A 20796-nucleotide genomic window follows, 5' to 3' on the forward strand; every position below is an offset into this window, starting at 1 on the left:
CTTTGACACGTGGGGTTTGGGGAGAGATTTACGATTCATAATATGGTCTTGAGCCAAGACTGGCACTCTTTCATTTGGAGAACTTTGGGGAAGAATCAGTAACGTAACTTACCCCCATGGCCCATTAGCTGAGCAGCACTTTTTAATGTTGTTTCTTCTTCGTAGTATTCCCCTCCTACTTCCTCCTCCATTCCTCCCCCATCCATAGAATCGGGCGGTCCATCTTCTGTGGCATACTCCACTGGGCCAGACTCTACCACTACATTTGATGAGGTGGATTTCAAGGGTTGGACTCCCAGCTCTAATTTGGGGTGCTTGGCAGCAGACACCTGAAAATATTCAGAGTCCAGGGGCTTTTTGTAAGTCTCGTTCTGATTTGGTGTCTATACTGATCTTGATGAATACATTTTGTACTTTCAAACTAATCAGTTCCTATTTTTGATGAATCCTGATTCTTTCAACTCTGCTTCAAACCTCAAGACAGACACAGCTTCAAGTACTTTTATTTGGGTATTACTTTCACATCTATCAAAACAAAGCAAAACTGAGAAGCAAACCCAATCTCTGGTACCTAAACTGTTTTGCAATGCTGTCTTCTGACATACTTGATGCTTATTTCATGACAGCAAGTACATTTCTCACTGCTCTAAATCTTCAGCAAAGAAGACATATTATTGACTGCAATGCCATGTTAGAAAGTCCAATCAGAGGGAACAGGTAAAAGGTAACAGGCTGCAACAAACTGCTTATCAATGTAGACAATGGTGGCTTAAAGCACAGAGGTTGGAGAGCCTGACACTAATGTTGAGAATAATTCTTCCAGGATTAAAACACCTGTCAAATCTCCCGCCACGATGACATCATTACCTCTTTCCTTGCTGATGCACCGAGGAGAGGCCTGGGCCTCTTGTTAGCAGAGGCAGTGGGTCTCACAGGCAAGGTCTTCTTGAGGGGACTCTCCGACACGGTGGGCGTGGTGGGAGTTGACGGTACCTGCTGCTGGTAACCTGCAGCAGTGAAGAAATGGGAGAATTCAACGAGTATCATGGAACAACTGTAACAAATACAATGCAGGCAATAAAAGGCTTTGGTTGGATCAACATACAGAGTTCACGCTTTAGATAGAAGAAAACCACACCAAACCCCTCTGCAGTAATACGTTAAATGGCTTTTCAAGGCTACATGTATGTGATGTGCTCAACTTCTTAAGGAAATCTGGTGTACAAATATATGTGTGTCACTCATCATAAAATCGTTTCAAATGATATTGACAATTTCAAGCAGCACAAGGCTTTGTACTGTTTCCTGTTTTTAATTTTTAATGACTTGGAAGTAAAAAGGACATCATCTGGACTGAGAAAAACTTGCACACCTGTGACACAATAGAATATTTCTATAACATGCACATGTACATGTTCTCCATATCTTAACTGTCAGGTTTACACAAACAGCATTACTTGAAGAGAAACTTTTACCACTTTTTAGAAAATACTTGAATGAGGTCAAGGGTCATGCGCTCAGATGCCTCACCTGATGTCCTGTTCAGATCTCGCAGCACCTCGTAATTAATCTTACTGGATATTTTCCTCTCTCTCAGGAGTTTCTCAATAGCCTCCCCGGCTGTGCTGGCCTGAATTGGCGGCTTACGCACTTGCTTTTTTCTCTGGAACGAGAGAAAAGTTGGCGGTATTTATTGACTGTGATGTGGCAAAAGCATCCTAAATTTATGAGGCACTTTGACGTGAGTGAGACGGAGACAAGGGAAAATGTGAGCTTTTACACAAGGGAATACTCACAAATTTGTACTTGTATGTTCGGTTTCACTAGAATGTCAATTATTGATGTGCTTGCATGTCTGGTTTTAGGAGCACCCCAATTATCGATATCTCAAAGCAATGGTTACCTATTTCTCCTTTCTTCTCCCTTTTAAAGTGCACCTCTAAGGAAAACTGATTTTATCTGTTCAAATAAAATATGCAAGCATCCAAATCAAACGCAGTGTCATTTGTCTTCAGAGCTCAACTATAACAAGCTATACAGGGCTTTTTTTTCTGTTCATGCCAAGAAGTGAATTCTGAATGCAGATTGCATCATTTGGAGAAAACAGAGATAACAAGGGGAACCCTCACACTGTGTTCGTAGTGGATAAACCCTTATGCATGCCAAACAATGCATGTACATGTTGTAAGTAACAATAATCCGTGGGGCATATTTCTACATCTATAAGCAGGTCTAGTGCATGTCAAACATCAAGTATACATCCTGTTCTGAAATAAACATGAATTAAATGCATGGCACAAAATATTGGTCTGTGGTATCTACATGTAAATCACTGCATCAAACTCTCCATCAAAAATCCACAAGGTAAAAATATCAACTGTCACAACCCTACCCAAAGAATATACTTTAAGCCACATAATTGAGGCTTAACGTGGCTTTTAGCCATTCCAAAATAGTTGCTGTGATCAACTGACCACTGTGAGATGAGGCATGAAAAAAATAATAAACACTCACATGATTTTTTAGGCCAAGAACTAAGAGTATGGTATCTACATTAATAGGAAGTTCCCTGTTTGCTTGCTGGTTATGCTTTAAGACACTTAGGAGGATGCCTTTATGGATGTACATGCTCTGGGTAATCAGGTCTGGTGTCTTATATATGCTTCCCATACCAGAGGCAGAGCTGTATAGACAGGGTTCATGCCAGCTTCAGATTTTGGCAACAAAAGGGCCGTTCATTATGTGTACGGTAGAGCATACGGCTATCGTATACCGACTGTCCATGTGCACTGATGCATACAGTCTGCCAGTTTGTTTCCAGCATTGGTGACACTCATGTCGCAACTCCCTCTATACATGGCTCAGGCCAGAGGCTGGCCACACTCATGGCTTACCTTCTTTGGTTCCTTGGTGATTCCTTGCTCCTTTTCCATTGCCTCTTTGGCTTGTTTATCTGTGGAACAAAAGACTACATCTATACCAAATACCCAAGATGGTATGGCTTTGTGGAAAATTAACAAGAATTAGCCATGTTTTGTTTTGTAATATTTGAGATGTATTAAGATCTATGTATGAGAAACATATCACAGAGAGATATTTTTTCAACTCTTGAGTAATGTCTCATTTGACACTTCACTCGACATCTGATTCTGAAATACATGCAATAGCAAATCTACTTCACAACTTTTCAAATGTTGGCATGAGAATCTATTTCTAAATGTCAACTGGAAAATTTCAATCTACTTTCATTTTTCAAGATACCCTAACAAATTGGCACAGATAAAAAAGCTTTTGTGTGTGCTTTAAATCTCCTTTTTTTCTGTTTTCATTTTTTTTCCCCAGGGGAGAGGGGCGGGGTATTTGTCTGTCAACTTTGCACTTTCGATCCTGTTGTCTTTCTTGAGCTGCCTTGCATATAAATCAATCTGTGCACAGCAGGTGCTGAGGATTATGGGAAATGAGGCTTTCACACATGAATCACTGCCTCTTTAGAGCCATTCACAGACAATTGCTGCTGTGTGTTCCTAAGGTCACACCACGGTCATCCGCTCTGTCACACCACATTAAAGCTCTGCTCAGCATTCAGTCTTCCTCTACGATTCTTTGACCACAGCTTCCAAAGAAAAAAAAAATACCCAAACGAAAGCATAGAAGGGCTCCTTTCGACATCACAAGTTGAAATGATTTGAAAGGGAAGTTCAACAGGCCCGGTTTCCCCTTAAATGTAAAAGGAGATTAGATGGGACTTGCCAAATTGACTCTGGCAGTAGCAAACAGGGCTGACAAATTGATGGTATTAATACAGGCAAGCTGGAGGCGCAGTTTGTGGCCGCCTGAGACACGGCCCAGTGCTGGACAAACCCTGAATGTTGGTCGATGCACCGCCAGCACCGTCCAATCAATACCTCCAAAGTTAATGCAACAGAAATGAGGAATTTACGGGGATGGAAGTTGTTTTTTGTGTGTGCGTGCTAGCCACTTTTGATGTCTCCCCCGGGTGCTTTTCAACATTCGCTCGCCTTCACATATTTTTAAGACGTCAGCTGTGGATGATTTGCCAGGACGAGGAATCGAAAGGCGGTGTAATAAAAAATAAAAACAGCCGCACATCCAAAAAGAATGCAGGAGCACCCTGAGGTGTTTTCGTTTTGTTTTGGGGATTAAAGTAAGTCTGTTTACCTTCCAATTGCTTGAGGTATTCTGCGTTCTCTTTCGTCCAGATCTCCGTTTTGATTGCAACTTCAGCTGGGCTCAATATGAACTGAGTGCAGAGAAGAAGAAGCATTTCAAAGGGAAGTCAATAAATAAATGGTACATGTAACATCGGCTCTAAATAAAATAAATCAAAGACAAACTGAAGAAGTCATGAGGATTGACTCCACATAACAAATGTTTATTGGCTAACTGAAATTTCATTCCTTCTTTTCTACCATGTGACTACAAATCGCTTTAGGGTATAGTTTGTTTTGTCAATCAACCATAATATTTTGGTTTTAGAAATATTCTTAGTAATGTTCAATAATCTTGAGATCTTAACATACATGGAAGGCAAAACCCATTGTGGGAACAAAAGAAGTTTTATCTTTTCCTTTATGATTTTGTGTGTAATCCTGCCCAATTAAAAAATCCAGAGAAATACTGTTAACAAAGTACAGAATCTCTCTTTCACTCAAATTAAGACAAGGTTGGCCAAAAAAGAAATTAAAAAAGCAAACCAAACAACACTGAAAATGCAAATCCACCTCTTCAATTACTAACATATATATGAATGTAGATGAATGTGACATGGCTGATTTGATTGGATACTCATTAAATACCTAAGACAGTTCAGCCATTCCTATTGGATAAGAGCCCATCACGTGGATGGTCTTAAACAGTTGACAAAGCATCAGCCAGCAACAAAAGTGGCCCCCGAACAATGACATACTTCTATTCCACATTCAGTACTTGGAGTAATTTTACAATCTCAAAATGAGGCTACATTGTTCCCCCTTAAGAAGGTGACTTTTGAAGCTCGTGGAAAGGGGGGAAGGTTGTAAAGGAGGCATATTTGTAAATGGGGGATTAAAACAAATCTCATAAATTGTAAACTTCTTGCCCAGATTGAAAAAGTTGATGTGAATATCGCCTGCTTTTCCCTCATCTATTTTTGGTGAGAGGTCACAATTTCAAAATGTATTTTTCTAACCAAAGAAGCTAAAGATTTTCACCAAAAGTGGACAGGCATTGAAGCTCAGGAAATTTGAACTACAAAATATTATCCATTGAGAACCATTTTTACATAAATTGTAATTTAAAAACCCTTAAGGAGGTAATTAATGTAAACTTCTTGACCAAGCCTGAAAAGTTGAGGTAAATCGCAAACACAAGCATGCGCCAACATAAAACTGGTACCTAGTTGAAAAACAGATGACCAAAGTTGTCAAAGTAAGTCAATTTTAAATTACCAACTGACAGGTTAAATTCAATAGCATGTCCACTGAGAACGTGCGAACAAATTTCAAAATGTGTTTCATTTAATATCTCACGCCAAGCGACCCTCTGGATTACCAATGGTAGAAACAGTAATTACTGGTTTACGTCATTTTAACTACAGGGAAGCAGAAACAAGTACTTAACAGTGGCCCATGAACATGAATAGAAATAAAAAGGAAGCAGCAAAAGATGGCAACACAGATGAAAATTACGGGATTACAAAAATTCAAAATTTCAACAATGGGATTACAGGATTGTTCAAAAAGGCATTTACATGTATGAATGGGAATAAATATGTGCTTGATATACATCATGCCCCACAGGCTTGGAACATTACTAGCAGCCAGTCTCCCGAGGCCAAGCAGTGTACACAGTCGTATTTATTCCCTTAAAACCCTATCCCCCTAGGGACCATTGAAAACCTGCATCACCTTGTTGGGTTCAGTATGGTTAGGGTGAACCCTAACCCCTAGAGACCATTGAAATCCTGCATAACCTTGTTGGCTTCAGCATGGTTAGGGTTAATAACTAATTCCTCAAGCCTAGTCAATATTTGAACTGACTAAAAATAATTATCAGTAATGATCAAAACATACTGCTTACGAGCCTCTTAACACTGACAAGTAATTCTGCTCGGCTATCTCAGTCTTGTAAACATGTTTTCACAAGACTTACATGTCAAGGGCATGTCAATATGCAAAGAAGACGAAAGCATCCCCTTCTTGTAGAGAAGTTTAATCTTTAACATTTGGAAAACCTGGCAACAAAGTATGCAAGAAATCTGATGCCGGCAAGATGAAGTGAAGCACAGTTGCTATGGTAACTATGATGGATTGGACCGATGCAGGTGTGACAATCCTTACTTCATCGAGATGCTTAATTTCTATTCCCCATCACAGGCAATCAGCTCTGCCCCCGCACACACGGTCGTCTGCCTCCTATTCCCTCCCCCCCCCACTGTTATGTCTGGGTTTGTATACAAACACTCCCTCCCCGGCCCATCCCAGCGACTTTGAACTACCCAAAATATCCAGGCATGCAAGAATCACACACTGGCAGATTTATTACATGCAGGCAAATTTATGGCATTTCTTGATTATCTCAGCAATTCCGCCATGGAAACCTTCATCCCCAAGTCACATTTTTTCAGAAGGTAATTCCAGCATACTGAAACGTCTCCCAAGCATAATGTCAACAATTCCGGAATATGATACTGATCATCCTCAGGGTTCACATGTCGTTCTGCCTATCGCAAAATTATTTTGTCTTCAAAACATTTAGTCTGGATATTTGGTTTGTTAATATAATATAAACTCACAGTGATATAGTGGGAGCCTGGTTTGGCATCTTGATGTTGCTAAATTTGTCTTGGCTTTCAATCTCTATATTTTTCCCCCAAAAAGGTACTCAAGAAAAAATAAATGTCAACAATCTGCCCAAACAAATGTGAAAGCCAAGTTTCTCAAAACAGCTTTGGGCTTTGATTAAAGCAAAAAGTGAGTATGGTATATGACACTGTGAACGTGAGTAAACGGAGGTCTTTAAAAGTGTGTACATCAACGTGTACCTACATGTATGTAATAGTCTGCTAACGTAGTGACGGGAAAACATCAAAAGATTACAGTGAAGTTAAACAGAGGCATAAATATTTGTAACTACAGACACAAAACAGATTAAAGGGGACCAAACACGTTAGTAACATTTCCCATATATGCATGTACGTGTATCGATATAAATTTCTACAAGTGTTTCGAAACCCAAAATCATTTTGCACTTTTGAACAGGCGTGCAGGCTGCAGTTTGCTGTTAGAAATGGATGGTACAAAACTTGCCGGTCAGTTTGGACATTGAGATGGACATTGATTTTTTTTCCCCTCCAAAACAGATACCACTCTGTGGTCTCGATCCAGTAATGGCCTCCACACTGACATGATACACATAAAGAACAGTCCTTGCAGATTGTTCAAGACATGGCAAAAATGTCACACCATCATGGAAAAATTGCTAACGTGACAGTAACTTACTGGCCTCCTTTACTATGTTTTATGCCAAGAGACAGATGTATATTTTTCAGACACACCTTTGTACATCGGAAGACGTAGTTCAAGTTGTATGTACTGCTTTAACTTACGACAATCTTCTTAACTTAAGTCTAACTACGTTTTATTACCTTACACTTACATTTCTTTTACTAATATATTGCATCTTTTAAGGTGCTTATAAATCCCTTCTGTATAATGGTGTAGATCTTTGCAATGTTGAGAATCTTACATGTCTAAGGAGCATTCAAAGTTGAAATGTAAAGACTAATGATCATCATAAAGAATAATTCACAAACATATTGTAAGTCCTAGTTCTAAAGTACATGTGGGTTGGCACTTGTACAAAAATAAAAACTCAATCAACTGGGGGAACGGTTCGCACAATTCCTGAATCTAACTCAACTGCACGTACATGTACATATATGCCTCATTAGTGACCACTCAATGCTGCAACTGATTTCAGTCGGACCAACAAACTGAGAAACTGTAATGGCTCAGGTTAGGGTATGAATCTCGGCTCAAATTCATGGCCCCGATTTCACAGTCTACAGAGCATGCACGTGCTACTGTAAATAAAGCTCTCCTTGAGTACACTTCCATGCCAGGCCTCATTTCAATTGATAAAACTGACCATCATTTGGACAGCTGCATAGAACTGTTTGCAGCCTTGTTAACATTAACATTTAGCGCCCACAGCTGACTTTGAACAGAATCTCTGGCCATGGAATAAAAGCTTTCAAAAGTTTGAAATTCTAATAAACATCATTTCACTGAAATCTCAGAAAAACAACATAATCAACCACCTGTACATGGATGCTTTTGTGAAGAGGGATTGAGGGCTGAGAGGGGTTAAGGATGGGTGTAGACGCAGGTATGAGGCGAGAAAAATGATAATGATAAGACAAACCAGATCAATTTCTCTGTCGTCGATGCCCGTCAAGTCCAAGTCACCTGACTCTTCTTCAGAAGCTGTGGAAGAAAAAAAAAACACTTTTCTTGAAAGGGGTACCTATCTTTTATGAACAAGCATATTCAAAGCATGTTTATGAAGCATGGAAAACAACTCTTGTAGAAAATATGTCTTGGATTTCGGGAAAAGGTAAAGTCTGTTGAAAGTCTAAAAACAGTGACATATACATACATGTATTTCTTTCATTTTTGCACATACTGTACCAAATCTCAACCATAATGGTGTATACAGTGCATAGGTACATGTACATGTACACATAAATGTGCTTTCCCTTAGCAAGTACAAACGTACTTGTACGCATAGAACAAGGTACATGTACATGAACAAGGAGTCACACTTTTCCCAAGAAAAGGTGCTGGTTCTTAAAACACCAGTTCCAAAATGCCAGAGTTGACAGCGTTGACAAGTTACCATTAATGAACCTGATGATTAATATTTCATTGAATCTTTGCCAGCAGCAGCGGAAATCTGCTTGTCCATTTTTATGTAACTGTATGAAATTCATGGCTCGGTGGTTTACAACCAGGGGCCAATTTCATAGAGGTGCTTAAGCACAAAATTTGCTTAAGCGTGAAAAAACCTTACTTGATAAATCAGGTAACCAGTCAAAACTCCATGTGAGGTTTATTGTTTTGGGATTGTATTTAGCTGTTTTTTTGGTTAGCATGACAATCAGATAGAGTTTGAGCTGGTAACCTTTGTTTAAGCAGCTCTATGAAATTGGCCCCAGACCTACTTTTATAATACAGCAGAAAACAACGTGAGAAGTATGCTTACTGTGAAATTCTCAAGCTCCTACATTACGTTTGCACCTTTTATTATGAATTAAATTTTATAACTCTACTTCATAAAACCAATTGCATAAGCTCTGACACTTGTTTCTTTAAAAAGCATCTCTAAGGAAAACATGTTTTCTCTGATTTTACATGTATCAGTAAATTAGTAAATATGGCATCCAAATCGAACGCAGTGTCATTTGTCTTCAGAGTTCAACTACATGTATAACAAGCTTAAAAGGGCTTTTTATCTGTTCATGCCAAGATGCGAATTCGGAGTGTAGATTGCATCGTTCGGAGAAAACAGCGAAAATGAGGGGAACCCTCGCCCTGTGTTCAGAGTGGATAATCTGTTTTGCATGCCAAATAATGCATGTAGCCATTGTTTGATATTTTAATTTTGGATTTCTGCCCAGGTGCCAGAATACCATAACAAATGCCAAGTAACACACAACGCTATAAATTTTAGGCTAGTGGTCATTCAAATATTAGCATAAAGTACAAGTACTTGCATTCTGACAAGGATCTACAAATATATGAGCGATAAATCATTCAAATGATTCAAAGTGGATGTTTGCTGTAGCCTGGGACTAAGGAGTAATGGTTTTCTAGTAACATCTTTCTACTAGACATAAATGTACATGTATGGCAGTGTTCTATCCAAACAAAAATAAATCGTAAAGCATCTCTGCTTCAGGAAAACAATCCACTGTAACCAAGCAAGCTGCAACATTATCCAACATAATGGCTACTCCCTGGCTGTGTTAAAACCCCGTGAACACATTAGTGTTGTCATAAAAACCGCAATCCAAACAGGGAATTACATGTAAATGTATGTGGGAATTACAGGGGTCATGCCATGACCGTCCAAATAACCGCAGGAGGGGACAACTTCACTACAAGCCACAGATATTATGATTAAATTATGCACGGGAGAAAAAGTTTCTTGTATATCAGTTCTTTCAAAAAGTTCAAAAAAGTTCAAGAGACTCGGCACCCGCATTTTTGCCAATGGTACATGTCACGCTTCCAGTACATGTTCATCTGCAGTTCAGGTCATGATATGCATTAAACCTCACTGAGGCTTTTGTTGTCTGGTGTTGCAAGAAGCCCACTGTAGTGTACAACTGTATATGTGGGCCACTGTCTAAATGTACACGTACAGTATTTAGGATACATATACATCGTACATGTAGTTTCCACTTCAAGGTGCCACTCTGGCTTGGTTCTAACTCTTCTGCCTGAGAGGACGACACAGTCCTCGGAGAGAAATGATGCAATGCATACATGTTACTTGATGATGTACATGTCCATGCATGAGGAGGCTTACACCTACACGTGTATACCACAGCAGCAGCCATATTGTTGGGATGAATTACACTCTTTGGAACATGTTCATCAATCGTTACATATAGGCGGACTTTGTACACGTATCTCCATACTAGATGCATGTATGTACATATCTTATGCTGTGACACGACTCATAATGGATCACATTTCCAAAATAAATTTGTGAGTTAGACAAAATTTCAAACCAGATGGGGGGGTGTCCAGCCGGGTGCAATATACATGTGTTCTCTCTCCCTACCCACACTTGTGAGTGTGCTGACAAAATGGCTCATGGGAACAGCACAAAAATCGATGACAAGTCTTGTGAAGCAGAAACATGCGCAGCGTCAGCTGCAGACTGGAAACTAATGTGGCATCCATTTTTCACAATTTTTTTCCAGGTTCGGAATCTTTGAAAGAGCACATCGTGCTCTTACTTTATCAGAGTATGTGTACGTTATAAATACTCCAATGACTAATGTGCTTACAGGTATTGGTACAGTGTACATGTAAATGATGTAACGCAAATGTGATACACTTGAAGTTTGACGTACTAGGCCACACTAATTGTCTTGAATGTTTCCCATCACATGGAAGGGAACTATTCTCGGCTCCCAAACAGGGACGACTGGCATCATGTGAATAAACAATGTGCTCCTGTTTGCTTTGATAACACAGGAACCTGCACCAGACCGGGTACGATACGCAAAACAGCGCGGTAGCTGTTGAGGGCTATGGCCCATTTCAGTTAAGAGGAATAAATTGAAAGGGGAGGGGAGAATTTCATGTTATGATTCCATTCCCATGACCAGTTGCTTAAAAAAAGACATTCTCCGACAGTGTCTCCTGCAGTCTCAAGTGCATTCAAATAAATTCTCAGGCAAAAATGGGTTTGTTAACAATATGGCTTGAGACGTTATTTACTACGATACAAAACACTAGCGGATGACAGCCTTTAGGCTAGCATACTATGAAAATGTAAGGTTTGGCAAGTATATGTACATGTCAGGGAGTCCCAGAAGTGGACCACTTTGATACACTTAGATTTCCTGATTCGGACATTGGAGAGAAAGCTTTTCCCTCAGTTTCCAGAGTACCTTGAGACAATGATTTCAACTACAGCTTCTCAGAAGCTGATGAACAAGATGACCTAGTCTCTGACCTTTCTTGTCTGTTGGCTGCATGCACTCTTCGATGGTTTCTGACAAACCCAGAGACAGAGCCGAGGGGGGCAGACCCCGAGTCATCTCGGCCTCCTCGCTCCAGGGAGGGGGCATCAGCAAGGAATTCAGCACATCTCCTCCCTCCCCCCCGGGGGAATCAACCCTGGGGGTGGGGACAGCCCGAGCAGGGGGGCCGGCAGCCCCCAAGGGTGAGTCTACTGTCTGTGATCTTGCTCCCTCCCCCTCTGAAGCTGAGGCATGCCCTACTTTTGCTGGGCCCGCGCCAGCGAGTTCGTGGCCTGATTCTGCTCTGGGTTCATCGCTCCCATCAGGGGGGCGGCTGAAGGCATCTCGAGATGCAGGAGAAGAATTCTCCTCATGCGTGTCTCCGCTGCCACTCCTCAGAGGATGAGGAATGTGCTCTTCAATCCCCAGGTTATGGTTCTCTTCACTGAGCCTGTCAACGATATCAGCCCCATCACAGTCATCAGCCATGCTAGCATCTGAGAGAGAGAGAAGAGACAAACAGTTTCTTCAGTTACAATCTCACAGAACTGAAGTCATCACAACCTCACAGAAGTGAAAACCTCATTAATCCTTTGCATAGGGTGTGCATGTGCTTATATCTCCCCCTCCCCCAGCTTAGTGTTATTCAAAACACAGGTGGGTAAATACTTCACTTGACTACATGTACGAATCAAAAACTTCTTAAATACATGTACCGGTAGGTATATCGATGCAGCCCCTTAATGTCTACACATACTGCATACCAGTAATTCTGCCTCCCTTCTTGACGAGAGACCTGCACTTGAAATTGAACACAGAGCCAATATTGCACATGATAAATGATGTGAAGAGTTTCACACTAACAAAAATGTATCACCCGGAAACAAACCACGCACATGTATACCCGGTAGGTGTTCAAGGATAAGATTTTCTTAATTGAACATGACTGATGAAAGATTACATGTACGTGCAAGTACCATACACACACATGTAATGCAACCAGTATTGTGAAGAGCAACCCGTATAAGGCAATGAGGACACCGGCTACATGTACATTGTACGGGTAAGTCCTAATTATTAGACATTTAAATAGTGTCAATACAGTTTGTTGGAGGGGTTCAGAACAGGTCAAAATTGGGCAAAATTTGGGGGAAGTACCAAGATACACTCCAAAGACTCCCTGTCCATACTACTTTTACGCTGTACATGAACATGTACCATACATTTATGGGTAGTAAACTGTGACTAGTGACACAAACATTGTTCAGAGGTAACTTAATATACAGAGAGTTTTTTTTTTTTAAAAAGGACACTGAGATTAATTTCTTCATTTCTTGGGCATGGCTAAATTTTTTGGAAACTGGCAACCACCATTTATTAACTAATGATGTCCTCTTTTTTATGATGCCAAGAAATCCAATTTACTGTCACAGATGACTGAGCACAAAGCACTTCAATCAATCATGTCAGAACTGGTCTTGCACCAGACAGATGTTTTGGCAAAGAACCTTGTCTGCCCAGAGCAAGGCTTTTGTTGGGCCTCCAAATTATGCAATCCTTAGCATGTTATTTCCATGCACACTCCTTAAAAGTTGGAAAAGTTGCTCATTTTCTCCGACCAGGAAAATGCAACTTACAACTGAGCAGCGTGCGCTTGTGGTAACAGAGTGGTTGAAGACTGGAAACCTCCAGCAAGTAGCAGATGCATTTGGTCGGCGTTTTCCTGACCGTGCCATTCCCGCCAATTTGACAATTTGGAAAACATCCAAAAGTACCAAAGGTAAGCTTGAATCTCATCAAGGGTCGCTTAAGCCGACGAAGAATGGCAAGATCAGATGCAAACATCGGGGCTGTCCGTGAATTGCTACAAAGAGATCCGCACGTGTCTGCCAGGAGAAACGGGCTAGGAATTTCACCATCCTCTTTCCATAAGATTATTCGATTGGACATCCATTGGTACCCTTACAAGATGCACAGGCGACGCGAACTCCTTGATGCAGATCTACCCAGATGACTAAGATTTTGCCAGTGGTTCCTTGACCGGCAACCCAGATTCTTGGAGCAACTTGTGATTGGGGATGAAGCAGCATTTTTTATGAATGGCCAAGTCGATAACCAGAATGTCTGGGAATAGCTCCGATGCATACCCCACCCAACTTCAGTTTTACGTGAAAATGAGCCCAAAGAAGATTTCTCTTTGGATAGGTCTGTGTGGAGATTGGACCCTGTTTCTTTGATGGCAATATAAATGGTGAACGTTACCTTGAGATTATCAACGACAAGATTGTACCGCAGTTACAGCAAAACTTGGAACACCTCGGTGGAATGTTACACCGCTTAGGGTGGGCTCCAGCTAATCGTCGGATCATCATGAGGGAAAGGCTAGGAGAGTTGTTCAACACAAGACTAACAGCGATCAACCATAAGATTGAGTGGCCACAAAGGTCCCCTTGCCTCGCCCCCTGTGATTTCTTTTTGTGGGGAACTTTCATATTGTTCTTCTAGAGAAGTGATGGATGTGGGTGATTTGACAATCTGAGGAAACTGGTTCCACACGTTTGCTGCAGCCACAGTGGAGAATTTATCACCTTATCGAGAGGAGTTATCGTGGGCTCATAAAATATGTAAGGCACAGATCTTTCACAAATAAGGAGTAAAAGGTGGAGCCTAATAACATGCGGTTTGTGGAATTACGTAGGGAAACGTTATTCATGTGGTAATAAAGCTTCCTGTATATGAAAGTCTAAGAATCCAAGTACTACGCAAGAAGCTTGTCCATGTGTTGAATTTGCCATGAAGTTTGTCTGCTCAAGTCATAGGTTAGGGATTTCCATGAACAATTGCAATTGTGTGTGTCCATATAACATGTATAATTGTCAATATTACCATAACAAAGTATACATGGGGTATAGTACATGTATATACATGGCGTAAGGTAATTTACAGTATTTGAAAGCATTAAACTCCCTCGACATTTCAAACTTGGCAGTGCCAAGGTGCCGGCTTGATATTACAACTAGCACATGCCCAAAACGAAGTGCATCCAAGATTATTCAGAAACAGCAGTATGCATACATGAGGTCTGATGCCCAGACAATGCAGCGATTTGCCTACTCCCATGCGTGACACTGCTCTGGTCTCGAATGACCTTGTCTTTTCGAAATACCCCACTACAGGTAGCTCATTGCTCATTCCGTTACTCCAACTTTGGCTGCGGACAGTTGGTCAGGTTTCATCTGAATACAACTGTATGTCCTACACGTAGGAGCCACCACAAATAAAGATCAGATGATTAAAGATAATGTACGTACATGCACAGGTGTTTCAAAAAGACATATGGTTACATGTACATGCACAAATATACATGTAAAGGTACACGTACACTGTATGCATACCGGTAGAATGAGTCTCATCAAGTATGGAATCTACAGTAGGCCTACTTATACATACATGTACATGGGTACAAGTGCATTGTACACAGACACTGTACTTTTCAGATCTGAGTCCAAATGAAAATAGGCCACAGTGCTCTTTGCACGGCCTCTTGAATTACTATCAAGATGGTGAGGGCAACAATAATTCAAATTCACAATCTGAAATTTATGTGCAGTGCCGGTACATCTAAAATAACAAAATACATGCATCTCCTTCAAGACACAGACCGTTTGTAAATACACAGTGCACATACCGGTGGTTCATTTTAAAATGCAGTAAAAAAGCATCCACTTTTTGGTTGGGGAGAGTTATCTAATTTGCGAAAGCTGAAAAAATGAAGACAATTCTAGCGGTAAATCTTTGGCCATAGGTAAGGGATAGTGAATCCCACGGGCAAACAAAATCAAAGCTACCACCACTTGTGCTGTCTTAATTCCTACGAAACAAAGTAATTTATCTCAACTTTTAATCCCTTTATAACTGCATCAGGTTTTTAACCAGTGAATGAAAACCACACACACCCCAACAACGAATGACAAATGCAACAAAAAAAGTTCCCCCCCCAAAAAAATACTTCAGCTCCACCCCCCAAAAAGGTGAGGCTTATGTAGGACATGTACATGCACATACATGTACCAGCAACTGTTGGCAGGTCACGTCCATCTGCGGCTCTTGCAAGCCTTCTCTTTGCATTAATAATGAGTGTCATTAAACAACACCGACGGCCCATCCATCAAACATGAGACACATAACTCATCATGCTCATAAAATGCATGAACTCTCTTGGCATTCTTACCTCAAGGCCGTAATTTAACTGGGGCCCCCAAGCAATTTCTGCCAGGCAAACTTTGGAGAACTTTCAGACATGCACGGAGTGCGGCAGTTTATGTGATGTTACACCTGGATCCGTTCTCATGTTCACGCACATTTGCCTTCATGTCAGTCACATTGTACATGCAATATGTTGCCTGTGCTGGATCTGGTGTGATTGAGCATGTGTACATCACCAGCAGAGCTTTCTCAAACAACAAATTAAAAGTTACTGACAACTTCAAGTACGTACACGGGTTCACTTGAAAGAACGTGTCATCCTTTGGGCAACTGTTCAAGGAAATCACATGCATGCTATACAAGCTGCAAAACTCTCAGTTCAGGGGGACTCATGCGATCATGAAAAAAAGGAAAGCCATGACAGCAACTGCCAGAGGACTGCGTGCGCTGTCAACTTGTCCAAAAACAATTTATGAGTCTTTCAGGCACCGCACATTTCTAGCCCAGTTAGTGCAATCTGCAATGCCTCTAATAAGTCTTCATTAGATGGCGGTCTTTAGGACTCACAGACACGCACGCACACTGCGGGCCATGTTTTTGCAATACCGGGGTGAGAACTGAATGATGGGTCTAAGCACTCACTGCTGACATGGTTAGATGGAAGCAGGCATCCCAAATGGATAGCTGCAGTAGTTTTCAGGATACCAGTTACTTTATTAAACTTAAGGTCTCTTAAGTGTAAACCTTTGTTCACTAGCTTCAAAACGTAAAATTGTAAAGACCTGTTGTAAAGCACACTTTGGATCATACATGTAACCAAGTCACCATAGCTCCAATGTCATAAAAGCACAGCATACATATGTACATGTACCATATGATATGATTTCAAATATCATCTTATTTGGAGGATAATGCAATGATTTTGAAGTTGTGTACACAAAATTTTGAAGTATTTTGTTCTACTATTTTTTTTCTTTATTTTTTTTCAATTGCTATGACTGTGTAAAGAATGCTACTCCACACCATTCCCAACAAAACGCAACAATCATTCACAAGAGTGGAGATGATCTTATCAAGAATAAGTGACCGAATAATTCAGCAGTTCCCTTAGGAGAAGCATTTAGATCAAGTAAATAGCCTGGACTGGATTTAACACCCCAAAAATAAGAATTAAAAAATGTGGGCCTTAGAACGATCACCTCATCTCTCGGGTCCCTGTGGACTATCCTTCACTACCCCCCACCCAGAACTTCCATGAAAGATGCTGCCGACATCCACAAAAAGAGACCATCCCCCACAAAACGAAAGAAGCGGGAGGGATTTGGAATCCAAAGAATTCTACCATTTTAACTATGTGGTCTTTCAATGCAGCTTTGATGAAAACACCTGCCCGGAATACCTTGACCATGGCAAATTACGATCTATTTCCAGTGCCCTGTTGATCTTAACTGATTAATGAGCCAGCAAAATGCTTGGGATAATTCTTTTCAGACCTGTACGCTGGAGCCATGGGATGAATTCTCCTTTCAGTGGCTAAACTGAACTTTTGATGAGCATTGGCTTCCAACTTTTACTTGGTAGTGATATATTTAGATGGATTGAATTCCCACATTTCACAAAAAAATCTAGTTGAGCATGCACGGTATGCCAGCACTAGATACATACATGTACATGAATAACATATGATAAAGTTATACAATTGAGGATGATGGGAGAACACACTACAGTGTCTGGTAATGGTAATCATCAACTGAATTCTGCTCTACTCATTTAGAGAGCGATGTTTGGTTTCAGTTTCTGGAAGGACAAACTTTTTAGTTGGAGTGTAACTGAACTGATGCTTGATGAATTTGAAGCTGCAACTGTTGTGACAATTCTACCGTCATCAGTTTTTGCAATTTGATTGGGGGAGAGGGCATGTACTATACATACCGTCTACGTTGGCCGCTTTCCTCATCAAGGCCTTCTCGATTTCCTGTTGGACCGTCGTGATCTCCCCAGACAACTCCTGAAATTGCTGTTTACTCATCTCTGTCAGCTACCGTAGTGAAGAGGAACAAAATGAGTAGACCGTGCATCAAAATTCAACAGATGAGAGTCACATTTTTTTTTCTGAATCCTAACTGATATGAGCCCCTGCATTTCACAGTATAATGCTGTCAATAGATATAGCAGTGTGTAATACCATGTTGAATTACATAAGGAGAGTTTTCAGCTTGTCAATAAAGGTACTCTCATGATCAGATTTGTAAAGTACACGTACAGTACATGTATGTTAATTGAAAATGGGCACAGGTGTTTCAGTTCATAAACCAAGTACACTGTCAAAAATTATACACAGACTTTCCCGCCGACAGTTTGATCTCATTACAACAGAGTTGAAATCCAGTCAACCTGGAGTCTCATGTAATTTATCAAGTATTGGGTTACAAGTCAACTCAAAAGTAACAGGAGATGAGCAATGATTGAAGACCAAGAAGAACACCATTGTACGTGATGTGCCTTGAGACTGGATAAGTAACTGGTACCGACTTGGAATGTCTTCCTTACAACACCATCTACTTGTCTGTTCATGTACATTTAAGACACATTCATAAATACCTTCCTATTCCACAATGTGCAACATTTATTCACATTTGATAAGCCTACTGCAATTCGATAATGCCTGCTGCAAAAGAAAACGCACTGGCACCGGGATACAAGATAGTTTAATCCATTCCTATTGGTCAAAAGTCGGTGTGCGCTGCAGCATACATGTATACAGAACTATAGTAGCCATACACATGCCAAGTCCATATAAGGAGATTCTTCTGGACTACTTTAGTCTACTTGCACAAGGAACATTCCATAAAACGGATGGGGGTGTTCAGGAAAATGAAAGTAACATTCTTGAACAAAATCCTTGGCAATTTATCATATATTGACTTCTTTTGGCTCTCAGATTTAAACAGTATTTGCGAATGGGAATAAACATGTGCTTGGAATCAATATGTCCTTGGCTCGGGCATTATAGTCGTGACCATTCTCCTGAGCCAGTCTTACATGCACATGTACATTGTAAATGCACGTCAGACCAGCCAAGCACATACATGTACATGTATCTATCCCCTTGTGTACAGATCAGTTCAGTTTTTTATTGTCCAAAAAATACAAACATACGTGGAAATTAGCTTTGTCTGCAGTTTCAATAAATCACAAAACTGCACGAAACATCTGTAAAATTAATTAATGTATTACAAATGATAATTAAACGGGACGAAGAATTAACAGGTCACTCTTATCGTATTTTACATCAGTGAGACGATATAAGAGCCAGGTGAGTCTGTTGTACGGAAATCTTCAAAAATGGGAATTATACATGTAGGTATGAACTGAGGTGGAACAAAGGATTTCAGGAATCGTGTCATTCACGGGGCCAATGATCTCAGGTTTTTTCCTGATCACATGAATTGGTAACAGATGAAGGATGGGTGTTATTTAATCATTGCATCAAATTTCCTTGACTTTCTCCTTAATTTTATTCATACAACAATGTGCTTCATTTAATTATCTGTGTTCACCGATCAGTTTGCTGGCTCGTTTTGTAATTCTTCCTAATTTCTCTGTGTTCCTTCCAAGATGCTGTAAATCAAACAATATCAAATATCGAAACACTTTTAACTCATGCCTTTTTAAAAAGGCCGAGAACTGGTCTTGAAACGGGCTCCTCTCAGCCTTCACAAAAAGTACATTCTTCTTTTGATCTTTTGAAAAGGTTGCCTTTGCATGGGAATTGGGTCAGGTTTATGGTCATTATGGTACCCAGGTACTTATATTCATTTATAATTTCAATCTCACTAATATTTAAAACTTATGGTTGCGTTTGAGGGGGAGATCTCCTAAATTTTAAAACCTTTCGATTTTGTGGGATAGTTATTCTTGCACCAAACCGAGAAATGGTCAATATTTCAATAGTAATTACAGCCACTGCTACCATTCAGCAGACCCACAACTGTGTCATCAGCATATTTCTTGATTCCGACATTTACATCAGTAGATCTACAATCACTTGTACAAGATGCAACAGCAAAACCGACAAAACACAGCCCTGTGGGGCTCCTGTATTTAAAATAATCTCCTCAGACAAACTATTTAGGACTTGTGATCTCTTAGACAAAAATTTTACTACCTGTAAGATAATTTGGACAGAAAATTCCATATCAATCAGCTTTCAATTAGCATGTGTTTCTGAATAGTACTTAATGCTGACGAGTCCACAAATAAATCAAAGAGCTCTGGCATAGCATCCTAGTTTATCAATGTACAGATGAGGAAGCTGAGAACATCAATGTGTTCCAAGTTTCAAATTGACAATAGCCGTGTGCAGATTCTAATGTAAAACCACCATGACCACCCAAAGTATGGTACAAGTATATTGCCTATCTGCAATTAGGGTGCCGGTATAACCGTAACAGTTCCCTTTCACTATAAGGCCACTGGAAGTCGGTTTACTATTCTTGATGCAAAGTGATGGTACAAGGTACATGTACATGTAACTGTCAGATGCTTATATGTAACTTTTAGATATACATGTACATGTACCTCTGTCAGTACATACACATGATATTCTTCACAATGCTTGATGTGTTTTACATGTGCAGTAAACATGTGGGTTATATACATGTACATGTATGCATCTTAGTCATTTCTTTTCCAGGGGAAGGGAGGCATTAGACTCGATGGCACAATTGGTCTGTACAGGTTCATTTGTACGATTCCATGTACTGGATGGACATGGTCTATGACCATGACAATTTCTCCAGCTGATTTTATAAACTTGACCTTGGTCA

The 20796-nt window shown here is 40.3% G+C and overlaps 1 protein-coding gene across 2 annotated transcripts in view; it reads right to left on the reverse strand.

Annotated features, from left to right (window-relative positions):
- The window catches only part of LOC110977658 (transcription factor IIIB 90 kDa subunit-like), a 61249-nt gene that overhangs the window by 11708 nt on the left and 28745 nt on the right, over window positions 1-20796 (reverse strand). For both annotated transcript variants that reach the window (XM_022231955.2, XM_087148032.1), the window contains exons 10-17: window positions 17900-18005; window positions 11755-12258; window positions 8425-8486; window positions 4180-4261; window positions 2895-2953; window positions 1531-1663; window positions 868-1007; window positions 113-329 (exon numbers count right to left, since the gene is read on the reverse strand). In XM_022231955.2, the coding sequence (XP_022087647.2) occupies window positions 113-329; window positions 868-1007; window positions 1531-1663; window positions 2895-2953; window positions 4180-4261; window positions 8425-8486; window positions 11755-12258; window positions 17900-18005 (1303 nt within the window). The remainder of the gene's footprint in view (window positions 1-112; window positions 330-867; window positions 1008-1530; window positions 1664-2894; window positions 2954-4179; window positions 4262-8424; window positions 8487-11754; window positions 12259-17899; window positions 18006-20796) is intronic.

The sequence above is a fragment of the Acanthaster planci genome, linkage group LG01, assembly GCF_054643075.1.
Source record: "Acanthaster planci isolate LZ-2023a linkage group LG01, COTS_SCS, whole genome shotgun sequence".
In the NCBI taxonomy this organism is placed as follows: domain Eukaryota; kingdom Metazoa; phylum Echinodermata; class Asteroidea; order Valvatida; family Acanthasteridae; genus Acanthaster; species Acanthaster planci.